The 17,064-nt window shown below is 41.3% G+C and overlaps 1 protein-coding gene across 2 annotated transcripts in view; it reads left to right on the top strand.

Moving 5' to 3' along the window:
* Positions 1-12,451, top strand: part of Sinhcaf (SIN3-HDAC complex associated factor) — a 25,208-nt gene extending 12,757 nt beyond the window's left edge. For both annotated transcript variants that reach the window (XM_021190067.2, XM_021190069.2), the window contains exons 2-6: positions 888-1,034; positions 3,275-3,374; positions 5,113-5,239; positions 7,146-7,296; positions 10,509-12,451. In XM_021190067.2, the coding sequence (XP_021045726.1) occupies positions 907-1,034; positions 3,275-3,374; positions 5,113-5,239; positions 7,146-7,296; positions 10,509-10,668 (666 nt within the window). In that variant the 5' untranslated portion in view covers positions 888-906 and the 3' untranslated portion in view covers positions 10,669-12,451. The remainder of the gene's footprint in view (positions 1-887; positions 1,035-3,274; positions 3,375-5,112; positions 5,240-7,145; positions 7,297-10,508) is intronic.
* Positions 12,452-17,064: the final 4,613 nt, after the last annotated feature.

Below are 17,064 nucleotides of genomic sequence, written 5' to 3'. Positions count from 1 at the left end.
TTGTATGAACTCAAAGGCACAAAAAAATTTAACTAAAGTTTTATGCTCAATCTTTTTTTGTTTTTGTTTTTGTTTTTTTTTGTTTGTTTGTTTTTTTTGTTTTTTTCGAGACAGGGTTTCTCTGTATAGCCGTGGCTGTCCTGGAACTCACTTTGTAGACCAGGCTGGCCTCGAACTCAGAAATCCGCCAGCCTCTGCCTCCCAAGTGCTGGGATTAAAGGCGTGCGCCACCATGCCCGGCTTTATGCTCAATCTTAATGGAGTGTGGGGTATGTGAGAAACTGCAAACACGACTGCTCCATGATATGGTTACAATTTTTATTACCGATATGAGAGTGAGAATGGCCAGTGGCATCTGAAAGAGTCCAGAGCAGAAAGAGAACAGTAGACTGCACATGGCCAGGGCTCTCTGAGAGAGAAGGGAGAATAACCAGAGTTAGAGAATAGAGAGAATAAGCTGGGTTCTAAGAAGGATGAGTAGCTGGAGGAAGGGCGCTTGAGGGAGTTTAGGGTAAAAGGGGAGGTGAGAAGGACTGGGGTGCAGTTTTAAAGGTAATACAGGTATTTGTGATACTGAGAGAGCCTGGAACCCACAACAGCTTATATGCTGCTAGGTGCCACAGGTAGCCATATATTATTAGTTGATAACGCTGTCCCCGTTCTAGAGTATTTGCAGAAGTAGCAAAGAAGGTAGTAGATGCCTCCTAGTGCACAACACTTTTCTGTATACTTTGTATACTGGCCCTGGTACTATACGGAGTAGTAGATCTGGGGTACTTTCTTCAGTTTGTTTGACTTGGTTTTTTATAAAATTTCCTGTGCTGTGGAGTAGAGAAAAGTTCTTGCATGGTTTCTTCTTATTGCCCTCAATCCCCTTGTCTTTACAGCTTTGAACCAGAAGAAAAGATGTTTGGTTTTCACAAGCCAAAGATGTACCGAAGTATAGAGGGCTGCTGTATATGCAGAGCCAAGTCCTCCAGCTCCCGGTTCACGGACAGTAAACGTTACGAAAAGGACTTCCAGAGCTGTTTTGGGTAAGATTAGTTACGTTCCATTCTTCCAGGGAAAAAAAGTTTTAGAAAAAAGTGGAGGTAATTCCATGAAAAGCAATGGGAGCAATGTGCTAATAATTAAAATTACTAGTTTTCTAATACCTGGGTTATTGAGGATTTCATGTTCTTAAAATGAGTTAGTACTGACAGCTAACTCTGCCTCATTTCTTGTGAAGCCCTTTATGGTTTTAGCTGGACAAACCCTTTTGTTTTTAAAAGTGTATGTTAAAAATGTATCCTTATTCTCTGACCAGGAGTGGTCCTCCTGTATTCCTTTTGCATTGTTTTTGAAAACAGTTACAGTTTAACTTGCTGAGGAGGATGGTAGTAGTACTTAAGTATTCTGCCCTGAAACTTAACAGGGTATGTTAACTTTCCAAGAGATACTTGAATAAAATATTGAATACCGAACCATTTTTCATAGTAAAAGCTACATGTGCACACATGCACTTGGTGAGACAGGCATTGATTTTGGTTTGTTTGATTGAGTGCATATGTACCTTTTCTTTTTGTTTTTTGTTTTGATTTTGTTTGTTTGTTTGTTTCAAGAAAAGGGTGTGTATAACCCTGGTTGCCCTGGAACTCTCTCTGTAGACCAAGCTAGCCTCAAACTCAGAAACTCACCTGCCTCTGCCTCAACTGCTGGGATTAAAATCGTGTGCCACTACTGCCTGGTGCATGTACACATTTGAATGCTTGCATGTGCTGTGGGATTCATGTTGGGGGTTGGGGCAAGCGTGAGTGTTGGTGATCCTTGGCATACAGGCCATTATTCTATTTTCTTCTTAGGCCGGGCTACTTGGCTGTGAGTTTCTAGAGATTCTCCTGCTCCTACCTCTCAACATTTATATATAAGTATATTATATATATGTATGTAAAGCACTTGGGTTGGAGAAATGGCTCAACAATTAGGAACACTTGTTGCATTTCCAGGGACCCTAGTTCAGTTCCCAGCACCCACATGATAACTCTGTAATTCCAGTTTGAGGAGATCCTACTCCTCAAACTCCATGGTGCACAGCACACACACTGATATACATACATAAAATCTAAATGAATGTAATTTTAAAAATACTGCTACTAATTTTATTTTATGTACATTGGTTTTTACCTGCATGTATGTCTCTGAGAAGGTGTCAGGTCCCCTGGAATTGGAGTTACAGATAGTTGTGAACTGCGTGAACTCGGGTCCTTTGGAAGAGAGCAGTCAGTGCTCCCAACTAACCACTGAATCATCTCATCTCATCTCATCTCATCTCATCTCATCTCATCTCATCTCATCTCATCTCATCTCATCTCATCTCATCTCATCTCATCTCATCTCTATAGCCACCTCCTCCCCCCTCTTTTAAGGCAGGCTTTCACTGTGCAGCTTTGACTGTTCTAGAACTCACTATACAGACCAGGCTGGCTTTGAACTCAAGAGATTCATCTGTCCCTGCCTCCCAAGTGCTGGAATTAAAGGTGGCATGCACTACTTACTTACCTGGCTTAAAGATTTTTAAATTGGAATACATTGATTTGATTGGGTCTTTTAAAGCTAATTTATTTTTTTATTGAGAAGTTTGTTTCTTTATGCATATTTTCATCAAGTCTATCCTTCTCATCCTTTCCACCACTCTCCTAACTTCAACTGCCTAGGTTCATATTCTCTCTCTCTCTCTCTCTCTCTCTCTCTCTCTCTCTCTCTCTCTCTCTCTCTCTCTCCCTCCTGACCTACTCACACACATGCACAGGCGTTTGTACCTACACACACATGCACATACAACACACACACATATACCCCCCCCCCCCCCCCCACACACATATGAAGGGGCCAGGCATTGGTGCATGCCTTTAATCTCCCAGCACTGTGGAAGCAGAGACAGGCAGATGTCTATGAGGCCAGACCAGTCTACAGATTGAGTTCCAGGACAACCAGGGTTGCATAGTGAAGTCCTGTCTAAAACCAATAAATACATAGTGGTTTTGTTTTTTTTTTTTTTTAAGATGCCATTGAATCCACTTATACGTGGATATAATGTGCTACTCACTTATACGTGGGTATAGGACCACTACCAGAGCATTAATTTTATATCTGAAATATACTAGAGATGGAAAGAATGTTAGGATCAGCAGAAGTTGCATTTATGAACCATAAATGGATGTGTTTTTTCCAAGAGAAGTCTCCACACAGAGTCCCCACGAATGCAAAACGTGATGACATGTTGATTTCCTATTAGGTTGCATGAGACTCGCTCAGGAGACATCTGCAACGCCTGTGTGCTGCTTGTGAAAAGATGGAAGAAGTTGCCGGCAGGATCAAAAAAAAACTGGAATCACGTTAGTCCATCTTTTTTCTATCTCTACTAAAACAATGTTAACACCACCATCCCCAATTTAGGAAATTTTGTATCACCAGGATATAAAAGGCCAAAAGAATAAAGAAAACCACTAGCTAGGTGTGGCATTTCCTAGACTAATAATTCTGATTTAGACACAGTTCCTCTTCACCTTCAAGAGTGGCATGCTGCTTTGAACTCATGATGCACAAATTTAGTCTTCTTTGCCTTTTGTGTTTACTGTTTGCTAGTTGTAGACTTCTGTCAGGTTACAGAGCTCTTAGTTATCCATAGAGCCACTCTAGGGCCTAAATGAGATGGTGCCTATAAAAGAGAAAGCTAGATGGTGCTGTTCTTTCTGTATTTAAGCTGGAATCAGGTCAGCAGTGTAGATGTGGATTTTGTTGACCTTTTTGCTCCTGTCACTAGAATTTTCATAATAGGTGTTTTTAGATATATTTGCATTTGATAAAATTATATCTACCTCTCTGTATATTCCACCTGTGTGAGTGAACCAGAGGGGACTATGGGACCCCTTGGAGCTGAAGTTGCAGGCAGTCGTGAACTACCTGGTGCTAGGCACGGCTGTGTAGGCTGCTAGAAAAGCAGCCCCCTCATAATTTAACTTAGATGACATGAGAAACACTATTTTTATTTCTTAAAAGATGTTTTTATTTTAATGTATATGAGTGTTTGTCTACATGTAATACACCACATGTCCTTGGTGCCTGCAGAGGCCAAAAGAAAATATTGGATCCCTTGGTAGGTGACCATCGTGAACCAAATTCACTTCTGCAAGGAAGAGCAAATGTTTTTAATCCCTGTGCCATTTTCTATCCCCAAATTATTTTTTTGTGTGTGTGCCAGGGATTGAAGCATGTAAGAATAAAGCTGTGGTGTTCAGAGTCCCCTAGTCTAGAGTTTTGTTAAATTCTTTTATAATATTAGCTGTTTTTTCAGATGTTTTTGTTTTTTTGCTTTATTAAGACAGTCTCATGTGTCCCTGGCTAGCCTCCAGCTCCCAGTATGACAAGTGACAACTTTGAACTTCTGATGCCTCCCAGGAATCAAGATTACAAGTGTGAGCCACTGTCTCTGGCCAGGGTTTATAAAATTTGCTTTATATATAATTTGCTTAGACAGGCAGACATTTTTCTTTACACAACACAGTAACAGTGACAGTGACAGTGCTGTTAGCTTTTGATAGGGTTAGGTTTCTACAGTAGGATTCTTTGTGTTTTTTCTTTTCTTTTTTTTTTTTTTAGGTTTTTCGAGACAGGGTTTCTCTGTGTAGCCCTGGCTGTCCTGGAACTCACTTTGTAGACCAGGCTGGCCTCGAACTCAGAAATCCGCCCTCTGCCTCCCAAGTGCTGGGATTAAAGGCGTGCGCCACCACGGCCGGCTCTACAGTAGGATTCTTATGGCTAGTCACCTTAATATAGAAATAAGCTTTCTTAAATGGCTTATCTGAGAAAATCACACATGTGGTTTTTGAAGGTGATGACTCTTTTTATGTTGAAGGCCTAAGTAGAACCATGCTATGCCAGACAAGGGAGAGAAAATGTTTCTGTAATTGATAAATTTTAGGGATTAGCATACAGAATGGCCTTAAGTAGTGCTTATTCTTTTATGTTGTGTAACAGGTAGAGATATCCATGAACCCTCACTCATGAGTATAAAACTGGTTCTCAGGTAAACATGGGCCTAAGTGGTATTAAATATTCAGTATTTTCTTCCAGGTGGTAGATGCAAGAGCAGGCCCTAGTCTAAAGACAACATTGAAACCAAAGAAAGTGAAAACTCTATCTGGAAACAGGATGAAAAGCAACCAGATCAGCAAACTGCAGAAGGAATTTAAACGCCACAGTAAGTTTGCTGTTGAACCCTGTACTGAGAGTGATGTTTTTAGTGTTTTATTTTTGACTGGGGCTGGGTGAATCCATTTTCTGCTTATAGTCTGCTAAATACTGAGGTAGTTCCCACTTCCTGTTTTAGAGTCTTACTTTAGCCTTTGGAAGGCACTATTGACTTGGTTGTTATTTCTGTGAATATAACTCTGATAACTTAAAGTTACTAAAGGGACTTGGGAGATCCTGGAGTGGATAAGGAGCTTGCTGCAAAAAACATGAGGATCAGCTGGGATCAGAGCCCCACACCCACATAAAACCTGGGTGGAGGTCTGCAAAGAGCTCATTGTGAAGGTGGTGGTTGTCTAGGCCTGACAACCAGAGTTCTGATTCCCCAGGACCAAGATATTAGGAGAGAACCATTCATATGTTATCCTATGCTTCTTTCTATATGTGTGCTACAGAATGTGTATACATACACACACACACACACAAAACGCACGCATGCTACAACAACAAAAAAACTGGGCAGACATGTCTGCTTGTGACCACAGCACTCATGAGCCACCCTGGGACAAGGTGGCTAGCTCTGAGTATTAGGTTCAGTGAGAGACCCTACCTCAGTAAAGTCTAGACAGAACTCAACAAATTCCCCCCCCGTCCACCCCTCCCCCCCAAACACACACACACAGTACTTAAAGAACTTCAAGTCATACTAAGGCTGTGTCTTTAGACTGTGTGCTGCTAACTTACTGTATTTTTTATATAAGCAGCAAATTGGTGGACACAGCATGCAACCAAAAAGTTACTTTTTGGAAAGAAACTTTAGAAATCCTAACTCACATAGAGAAAAGTAGCTTCTGACCTTACAGGTGTAAGACACGTGTGTTGTATTTGAATGTGGAAGTCAAATTCATACTTGGTTCATAGAGGTTGGTAGAGGTTGTTGTTATCTACATATTCAGTTTAGACTTTGGAATGGTTCAAAAAAACACTAACCACTTAGGGTCATGACCCTCCCTGCTGGTGTTATTGGGAGGTTTAAGTATCACGTTAGAGTTAGATTTACTCCTTTAAGGTGTGATGCTCTTGAAGATTGTGTTTTTAGGAAATTGAATACCCTTTATTAAAGTGAATTAGCATACTAATAGCACAAGTGATTCTTCAGTTTAGGTGTTTAATTTTATTTATGTAAGTATTTATTAAGAGGCATCTGTGAGATCCTTAGCTTTGTAAGCTTTTATTATCCTTGTAATGTTAGAGCTCAATCCCAAGGCTTTGTATGTGTGCCTGGGAAGCACATCACTACTAAACTGTACTTCTTGCCCTTGTAAGCACCGCAGAAAAGTGTTTAAGGCTAAGGAGATGGGTCAGCAAGAATTGAAGCTGGATTCCCAGAAAAGCACCCTTTTCTAGTAGATAATAACTGTCCCTAACTCTGGCTCCAGGGCATCAGATAACTGTGGTCTTCAAAGGTGTATATACATCTGTGCATGCACACACACAAAATTTATTAGGCTTTGGTGTTTAGTAAATGTCTAACAATTGTTTCTCTAGGTTAGAGGACCATTTGTTCAATCCATGTCCTGTATAGATGGGAAATCTAAGTGGTGCTTGTAATCCTTACAGTCTATAGCATAATATCTATTAACCAAAAAGGCTTAATTTCTGGCATATTTATTTATTCATTCATTCATTCATTGTTTGTTTGCTTGTTTTTGACATCAAGTCTCTACATAGCTTTGGCTGTATCTGCTTTATTTTTTGGCATATAAATACATGGTGCAAACATGTTGTTGTAGCTCTAAACTAGTAAATTATCTTTTTCCTTAATTTTTTTCCCTGCTAGAGATATGGGGCAGCATCTGGACTGCCATGATGTTTGGTATTGCCATGATGCAGCTGAAATGTCTTCTTTCTTGCAGACTCTGATGCTCACAGCACCACCTCAAGTGCCTCTCCAGCCCAGTCTCCATGCTACAGTAACCAGTCAGATGAGGGCTCAGATACAGAGATGGCTTCCAGCTCTAATAGAACTCCAGTTTTTTCCTTCTTAGATCTTACCTACTGGAAAAGGTAAAAGCAAAAGAGAAATCTGTTTATAGTCACCAGCCTATCTCAGCCACTGGCTGCGGTATTTTCTATGTGTGTAGCAGTTGAGAATATTGACTGGTGGCATGAATAGGACATTGGCTTAGCAGGAATTGAGTAGACAGACCTTAGATTGTGCATGTTCTTTCTGTTAAAAATCAATGTAAGAAATGGATCAGGGTACTTAGATTTATGTTGTTGGAGTAGACTGGCTGTTCTGACAGGACCTTGTTTTCTTTTCTGCTTGCGATGATAAAATACATGGGGAGAAAGAGTTTATTTTGGCTCACGGTTTCAGAGTAATGTCCATCACCCAGGGAGGAACACAGCAATAGACACCTCAGAGAACCAGCTACATCACATCACTGTCAAGGGCAGGAGACATGTGTCAGCCTATGTGTGCCTGTGCTCAGCCCACTGTGAGTGGCAGAATCTAGACTCTTTTCCCACCTAAGTTCTAGATTATGTCAAGTTGGCAGTTACAGCTGTCATTAGTAATGGGGAACACTTGGACTAGATGCAAAGTGGATCAAAGACCAAAAGGAGACTTTTTTTTTTTTGGTTTTTCGAGGCAGGGTTTCTCTGTATATCCCTGGCTGTCCTGCAACTCACTTTGTAGACCGGGGTGGCCTCAAACTCAGAAATCCGCCTGCCTCTGCCTCCCGAGTGCTGGGATTAAAGGCGTGCGCCACCACGCCCGGCTAAAAGGAGACATTTTTAAAAGAGAAATATTTTCAATGAAAAATTAGACTTCCTCCTAGAACCAGGAAACAGATGCTTTCTGTAGATGTGCTGAGAACTGTAAGATGGAAAACAGTGCAGGATGTATAGACAAAATATATTACTTTCATAGGAACAACTAAGACACAAAGTCTAATCTTTAGAAACATGCATAAAGCAAGCCAGAAAACAGTATATATGTCGTCAGTTGACCAAGAATATTAGTTCTAAGCCAGGCATGGTGGCCTTTAAATCCCAGCATTTGGGATGCAGAGGTCATTCTATAATATAGTGAGCTCTAGATGAGCCTAAATTATATTTAGCTAAAATAATAATAATAACAACAACAACAACAACAATACTTTATGAGCAAGTGCATAACTGACAAGAGCCAATCCTGATGTCACATGCCTAGAGCCCACTGAGAAGGATGATCATGGATTTGAAGCAGCCCTGGGTTGCATAGTGAGACTCTGCTTCAAAACCAAATTATTTTGACTGGAAAGTAAAACTTCATTACATGTTGACACTCAGAGGCAGAGATCTCAGATTAAAATTAAGGAATGGATAAAGTGGTAAATATTGAGGTGAATTTAATGAGATACTTTTAAAAATATATAACTATAAGCTGTGCGTGGTGGTGATGCGTGCCATACTTGTGAGGCAGAGGCAGGTGGTTCTCTGTTTGAGGCCAGCCTAGTCTTATAGAGCAAGTTCAGGACATCCAAGGCTACTCAGAAAAGCCTTGTCTTGAAGACCCCCCCCCCCAAAAAAAAAAAAAAAAGGTAATTGTGGAAGTTTAAAATGAAGAAGAGCTGATGAGCTTGCTTGGTGGTTAAAAGCATGTTTCGGTTGAGAGCAGTTGGTGCTTTTCGAGAGGACCTGAGTTCAGCTCCTAGCACCCTTGTCTGGCAGCTAACAGAACTGCCTGTAACTACAGCCCTAGGTAATTTGATATCCTTTGGCCTCAGTGACCACCTTTATATACACATATATTTTTATACATACAAAGATATATTAAAAATAATAAAAGGGCAAGGGGCTAATTAATTCAGCTGAGGTATTAAAGATGGTAGCTAAATAAACTATACTGAGAGAGTAACAAAAGCAGCAGCATAAGTTAGCCCATCTAAAAGACGGCCATCAGGAAAATACAGACAGAAGGTGGGACAGGAAACGTGAAGCAGCATAAGTTAGCCCATGTTAAAGACGGCCATCAGGAAAATACAGACAGAAGGTGGGACAGAGAACGTGAAGCAGCATAAGTTAGCCCATGTAAAAGACGGCCATCAGGAAAATACAGACAGAAGGTGGGACAGAGAACGTGAAGCAGCATAAGTTAGCCCATGTAAAAGATGGCCATCAGGAAGATACAAACAGAAGGGGGGACAGAGAGCGTGAAGTAACATGCTAGGACAGGCATGTGCTAGCCCAGGCACATAGGTTTACTAGTTAATATGTAAAAGGACCGAGGTTCAGTCCTTACCTAGCTCTGCCCAACAGAAATAGAACCCAAATTAATTAGTGGTTATAGTGATTATAGTTTCAGTTACGATACTCAAAGCTAGCTATTGAAAGACCACTTAGTATTCTAGCAAGCAGTAATGTATATTCTATACAAGATAAAGTTTAAAAATTAAAGAGACAGTACAATTACATCCGCCAGAACAAAGTAATAGAAACTAACTCGTATAAATGGAAATGACAGTATAATACAAGTGGGCTTGAGGTTGATCCTCAGCAGGGGGAAGGCAGAGATAGGCTCCCAGGCCTTTGCTATGTATGACCAGCAAGTCTAACTAACGTGGTGAGGTGTTGCCTCAAAAAATAAGGTGCAGAGCAGTGGGGAAGACCGCTATTGTTGATCTCTAGTCTCCGCAGACATGTACATGTGTACACACACACACACACACACACACACACACAAAACAAAGATGTGTGAACTAATGATGACTGCCTTTAGGAAGTAGAGGTGGGATAAGAAAGCTTATTTTTATAAATAATCAGATGAGTATCTAAGATTGATAAAATATAAAAATCCTTTAAAAAAAAGTATGGAAATCCTAAACATGAGCGTAGTCATAAAGGAAATCAAAAGGAAAAAAGATGTGGAGAGAATCAAGAGAAGAGTGGAATTTGTTAAAAAGATCTAACCAAAAAGTGCTTTAAGAGGAGAGAATCTCAGAGGCAGGTGGATTTCTGAGTTTGAGGCCAGCCTGGTCTACAGAGTGAGTTCCAGAACAGCCAGGGCTACACAGAGAAACCCTGTCTCAAAAAACGAGAGAGAGAGAGAGAGAGAGGGAGAGAGAGAGGGAGAGAGAGAGAAGAGAATCTGTGTGGCTGCAGAGATGGCTCAGTGGTTAAAGGAGGTCTACTGCCAAGCTGGACTGCTTGAGTTGGATGCTACATGAAGAGGGGAGCCAACTTCAGAAAATGCATATTTGTAATATATCTTGTTCTCCATTTTTTCTTTTTAGACAGAAAATATGTTGTGGGATCATCTATAAGGGCCGTTTTGGGGAAGTCCTCATCGACACTCATCTCTTCAAGCCTTGCTGCAGCAGTAAGAAAGCGGCTGCGGAGAAGCCCGAGGAGCAGGGGCCAGCGCCTCTGCCCATCTCCACTCAGGAGTGGTGACTGAGATTCATTTAGAAGGGAGCAAAGAGCGGTTTAAACTTTGAAAAGACCACAAAACAAACTGACCCTCCTATTTTTAACTTGGATACCTGCTATTCTGCCAAAAGACATTTTCTAGAATAGTTTTTAATGGGTTGCTCTCNTTACCCTTCATCCAACAAACTCTGAAGCCAGTCTCTAGCTTACTGCAAGAAAAAGAAGTGTACATAATTTTTAAGATGCTGAGTATTTCATAGGAAAGCTGAATGCTGCTGTAAAGTGCTCTTTAAGTCTTTTTTTTTTTTTTTTNATTCCCTCTAATGAATGGAATTAGGGGAATTTCAGGGGACAGAGATGGGATTTGTTGTNTGATAAACCATATGTAGTTTAGTCTTTCTGTGGAGAGGCATTTTTAAATGGCTGGCTACACATGTTTTCCGTCATGAAAATTTGTCATAACTCAGTAGCATGACCTGCCCCTAGAAGGTAGTTAAAAATTTTTAAGGCGTTGGCAAGGTTCTGATGATTCAGACCTGTACTACTGATTATTAAGCAGGACAGACTGAGCTTTCTGCAAATAGCTTGAAGGAGGAAACAATTTCTGAACACACAAGTAGCACCGTGTCGCCTCCCATATTGATAAAAAGACTTTATGTGGATAATCTCGTAAAACAGAACCAGATCTCCTTCTGGGGAAGGCCTTGCCTCTAGGATGGGCAAGGTCCTATAGGGATAGTACCAAAGCATCACCACAAAGTAGAGAACACATGTGGTTAGAAACTACTTAATCAGAATGTGTAAGTCCTGGGATGCATGGGGCACAGTTGATGCTGCTTGGGACACGTTTCTTAGAGGGCTTGCAGTATGTAAATAATTGACATTGGTGTTAACACGACTGTCTGGGATTCACTGAAATCCACAAGATTCAGTTCTAGCTCTGGATTACCTCAGTTGACCTTTGTGGAGGTTTTATCTATAGAGTAGTTCTTTGCCTTGTCGTAGACCTTATTAGGGTTTGGGGTTTTGTTGTTTTGTTGTTTTCCTCCCACTATTTAAAGTTGACTAGAAGAGAAGAGTTGTGTGTTGAGGCTAAGTTGTTTGTTTGGGTTGGCTTCTTAACATCGAAAACTGAATGGAGCTCCACACCTCTAGATCTCAATGATTCCATTGGCTTCTCAATGGAACCAACTGAAGTTGTCTAATTTGCCTCTTCTCAGAGTTCAGGAAATACAGTAGTGCCACTTGAGACCTCGTAGAGGAGGTATACGTGGCTGCCTTAGTATTCTGTTCCTTATGATTATTTTAGAAACTGGATTTTAAAAAGTCTTTTAGAGTTTCACAACAAGGAGAAGTCACAGTTTGTGGCATCCTATAGTTTTACATTGTGTATTTCTTCCTTTTAGGAAAAACCTACCTAGTACAAGCTACCACGTGCACAGACTGCCCAGTGAGTGGGCCATTTCTCCACAACCCTGGTGTAATACAGAGTCCAGCCATTACCATTCTCCTGCGTTACTTTGACATGGGATTTTTTTTTGTACATTTTGGCTGCAGTATTGGTGGTAGAATATACTTTGATGGATCATCTCTACTTCTGTATTTATTTATTTATTACTAGACCTCAACCACAGCCTTCTCCCCCTCCACTCTCTGCCTGTAGGATGTACTGTATGTAGTCATGCACTTTGTATTAATATATTAGAAATCTACAGAACTGTTTTGTACTTTTTATACTGTTGGATACTTATAATCAAAACTTTACTCTAGGGTATTGAATAAATTTAGTCTTATTAGAAAAATAAAAGCTGTCTTGTGACTTTGTTTTAGAGGTCTCTGGTACAAATTTTTTCAGGACCTGGAGAGATAGATTAGCAGGCAAGAGCACTAACTGTTCTTGAAGAGGGTCCAGAATGGATTCCGAGCACCACATGACAGCTCAAAACCATTTTTGGCTCTTGTTCCCGGTGCTCTGATACTTTCTGGCCTCCTTGGGGATCAGACAGGCACAAGGGGCACAGATGAAATGAAGACAAAACCACCCATTTACATAAAATGGATGTAAAATTTAAGAAATGTTTTTCACGGAGACATGGTGTAAGCCTAATTGTTGATGAGCAGGGGTTGGGTAGAAAAGACTAGAGTCTAGGATAAGTGGACGTGGCGTCTGACATACAAAAGACTGTGTGGTTTAATTTGAATGGAATGTCTATGACAAGGGTTGCTTATCTGTGGGAAGAGTTAGACCTGAACATTTGTGTGAAACAACTTTACAGAATTATGAGGAACTTGAAATGAAATCAAAGATGGGAGCTTTAAACAAAGTTTTTGAGACAGTTATGTATCCAGGCTGGCCTCAGTAATCACTGTTTGGTAGGTAAGATGGCATTGTGTATGTGCTGCCAAGCCTGACAATCTGGAATTTGGTCTCTAGAACCCACAAGGTAGGAGAAAACTAGCTCCCACCATTTTCCTCAGACTTTTTCATGTGTGCTGTGGCACACTCAAGATTGCTTTTTCCTGTCCTTAGTGTGCCAGGAGTCAAGAGTGCTTTTATATACAAAATATGTTTCTCAGACTTCATATTCCAGTTTCTGTGAGCTGGAAAGCTTGCATATAGACTGTTTGCTTCTGTCTTTCCAGTGCCGGGAGTCAGAATGTCAAGGTGGGAACTGAAGCCAAGACCATAGAGGAAAGGTGCTGACTGTTTGCTTTTCATGGTTCTACAACCTGGGACCACCTGCCCAGGAGTGGCAAATTCCCCAGTGGGCTGGGCCCTCCCACATCAATCATTAGTCGGGAAAATGTGCCACACATTACAGAGGCTGCCTTAGTTATTCTGTTGGTATGAGAGACACCATGACCAAGGCACCTCTGATAAAGCATTTATTTAGTTGAGAGCTTGCTCACAGTTTCAGAGTTACTTTGTTATCATGGCAGGCATGGTGCTTGCAATTAACTGAGGGCTTTACATTCTGACCAGTAGTCAGTGGGCAGTAGCTTTTGAAACCTCAAAGCCCACCATCTCCGATGTGTCAACCCTTTCCAGCAGCTGACCAACTGGAAACCAAGTATTCAAATACCTGAGCCTATGAGGCCATTCTTATTTAAACCATCACAGAGGTATTAGTAAGATTTTCTTTCCCAAGAACTCTAGGTTTATGAAATTGACAAACCTATTAGGAAGAACTGAACCAACACACCAGCATTTTGATCTATAATGATACCACTGAGTATAGAAGTAGGAAGGTGGATCTGTTCTGAAACACCTATGAGCCAAGTGATTTTGGTTTTTTCGAGACAGGGTTTCTCTGTGTAGCCCTGGCTGTCCGGGAACTCACTCTGTAGACCATGCTGGCCTTGAACTCAGAAATTCGCCTGCCTTTGCCTCCCAAGGAGCCAAGTGATCTTAAACACTAATCAAATGTCCTGCAAAGTTCAGTCTTAATTACTTTTCTGCACCGTGACCAGAGAAACTTATAAAAGAAAGCATTTAATTGGGATCTTGCTTAACAGTTTCAGAAGGAAATGACAATGACCACTGTGGGAAGCAATGACAGCAGGCAGTCAGGCATGAAGTTGAGTCAAGCTGAAAGCTTTCGGATTGAGACAACAATCATGAGAGGACTTAACCAAAAGGTAGAGAAAGCTGGGTGGGCTTTTGAATCCTCAAAGCCTAGTCCCAGTAAAATACCTTCAACAAGCCCACACCTAATCCTTCCCACACTTTTACCAGCTGCAGCCCAAACATTCAAACAAATATATGAGCCTTTGACAGCCATTCTTATCCAAATCACCATTTTAAAAACAAACAAACCTGCAGTTGAGTGGAAGCGTAAAGAGTTTAACTTGAATAAAGCCTGCTTTTCTAATTTCTGTTTGCTTTCTTTTTCTTCAAAACAGGGTTTCTCTATAGCCCTCATAGGCCTGAAACTCCACCTTCCTCTGCCTACTGAGTGGTGGGATTAAAGGGGTGTGCCACCCCATCAGGCAATGTTTGCTTGCTTTCTTTTTTTAAAAGATTTATTTTTATTTTATGTATATGAAACACTGTAGCTGTACAGATGGTTGTGAACCATTATGTGGTTGCTGGGAATTGAACTCAGGACCTCTGCTCACTTCGGCCCCACTCGCTCCATCCCAAAGTTATATTTAAGTACACTGTAGCTGTCTTCAGACATACCAGAAGAGGGCATCAGATCTCATTACAGATGGTTGTGAGCCACCGGGTGGTTGCTGGGATTTGAACTCGGGACCTTCGGAAGAGCAGTATTCTTAACCACTGAGCCATCTCTCCAGCCTACTTACTTTCTTTTTTAATGATTTATTTATTTTTAGTTTGTGTACGTTGGTGTTCCTCTGGAAAAGGAAAGCAGACAAGGATCTTAACTCTCCAGCCCACATTTGTTTGCTCTGTAAACTAGCTTGATGGTCCAGCAGCCAGTGCCTCTTGAATCCAGAAGAAAAGTTTTCTGCTTCCTGCAAAGGCTGGTCACGGAGGATGAGTTTACCTGTTTGTGTGTGGTTCATGTGTACTCCTTTAATATTTGAAACAAGATCTCTTACTAAAACTGTGACATAACTAGAAACACCAGGGACCCTCCTGTCTCCACCTCCACCTTGCAGCTCTGAGATTACAGCTGTGCCCCAACATGACTGGTTACGAGGGATCTGAACTTTGGTCCTAGCCTTACTTGACAGCAGCACTCTTCCAGCTGATCTGTTTTGTTTTGTTTTGTTTTTTTAAATGTCGATCTGAAATGTATTATAAAAGATGGAGGCAGGAAGATCATCATTCTAGACCACCTGAGGTATATGAAATCCTGGGTTAAAAACAGCTTCAAAACAGCCAGAACTTAATGCAGGCTGTCAATGTCAAGCTGCATGCTGAAGCTCTCAAGGCATCCTTAGTCCAGTGTCCATATCGATCCAGCATCCTGATGCCTGGCAGTTTTTGTGTGATGTTTAATGAACTGGGACTGGAAAGGGAGGAGACAGCCAAGTTGGATCAAAGGTAGGTAATTTCATGGGCTCATGCATGAGAGAAAGGAGCCAGAGGGTCCTGTTGGACAATTTCTCTAGCTAGCAGTGGAGTTTGGTTACTCATTGTTGGTATCATGTTCCCTACACCATGGGCAAAGGCTACTTATTATTGTGGTATGTTGAGTCTAGGGGATCTTAGACAAATCTTTTCATTTGGTGTAGAAAGTGACTAAAATCAGAGCTGCCCTTTTGTCTCCATGTCTGGAAAGGAAATTACTCTGTTTTAGAATGTCTATACTTACAAAGCTTACCTGCACTTAACTTCAGGCAGGAGATTTTGCAGCTGCAAGGAAAGATGGGGTTTGTGCCTGTGTTGATGTTTCAGTCTTAAATAATGGCTCAGCAGTCTCAAGTTGTTAAGCAGATCCCTGGTAGTATTAGAAAAGGAACTGAACAGTTGTGTTGCTGCTTAAGTAACAAGTGTATTCTTGGTCTTGAGCTACTTTGATAAACTCACTGTTCACTAGTCCATCACTCAAGGTCCCTGCTTCCTATGGGAAATGGCAAATCCCTTATTATCCTACAGCCTCTTTGCAGGTTACCTGGGGCCTCTGAACTTTAACACCAGGTTGCAAACTCGGCTTCAATTTACCGGTCCTCAGACTCACAATCCTCGGTAGAGGGTTGGCTATAACCTCCAAGTTCAGTAACAAAACCATTTCATAGACTGCAAGTGGACTGAAGTACTGAGAAAACTGTCCCAGGAAGCAGGCTCAACCAATTTTCTTCTGGTGCATTACTTTATGAATGCCCACCAGGTGGCGTTAGTGGAAAACATGTTGAGAATGTAGGCATCCTTTTCTCAACAGGTTGGTGATTGCACATGCTTTTAATCCCAACATTTGGGAGGCAGTGCCAGGTGGATCTGAGTTCCAGGCCACCCTGTTCTATAGAGTAAGTTCCAGGACAGCCAGTGATAGACAGAGAAACCCTATCTAAGAAGGGGGGGTGGGAGGACCTGTATAATTTCAGATGGATTTATGTAGACCAGGCTGGCCTGGAACTCACAAAGATCTTCCTGCCTCTGCTCCCTGAGTGCTGGGATTAAAGGCTTGTGCCCCTATGCCCAGTAGGCATTCCCCCACCCACCCTTTAATGACAAAGTGTTGTTGTCTGGAGAATGACTTATCAGAGTATTGCTTCTGCCACAATCTTGAGGACTGGGGTTTGGATCCTAGAACCCACATAATAAGGTCCACACAAACATTTAGCCCTGAGTTGAGCATGCTGTCTCTGAAGGAACAGGTGGAAAGTGATAGAGATTACTCCAAGGCCCTCTAGACATTCACACACACACACTCACAGATACCTATGCACAAGTAATCATTTAGAGAAAGTAAGAAAACACTAACTTCCTTAACACCCTCATTTTAGATA

This window comes from Mus pahari, chromosome 2, assembly GCF_900095145.1.
Source record: "Mus pahari chromosome 2, PAHARI_EIJ_v1.1, whole genome shotgun sequence".
NCBI classification, from domain to species: Eukaryota; Metazoa; Chordata; class Mammalia; order Rodentia; family Muridae; genus Mus; species Mus pahari.
The sequence above is the reverse complement of the archived record's forward strand: the minus strand, read 5'-3'. Positions and strand labels throughout refer to the sequence as shown.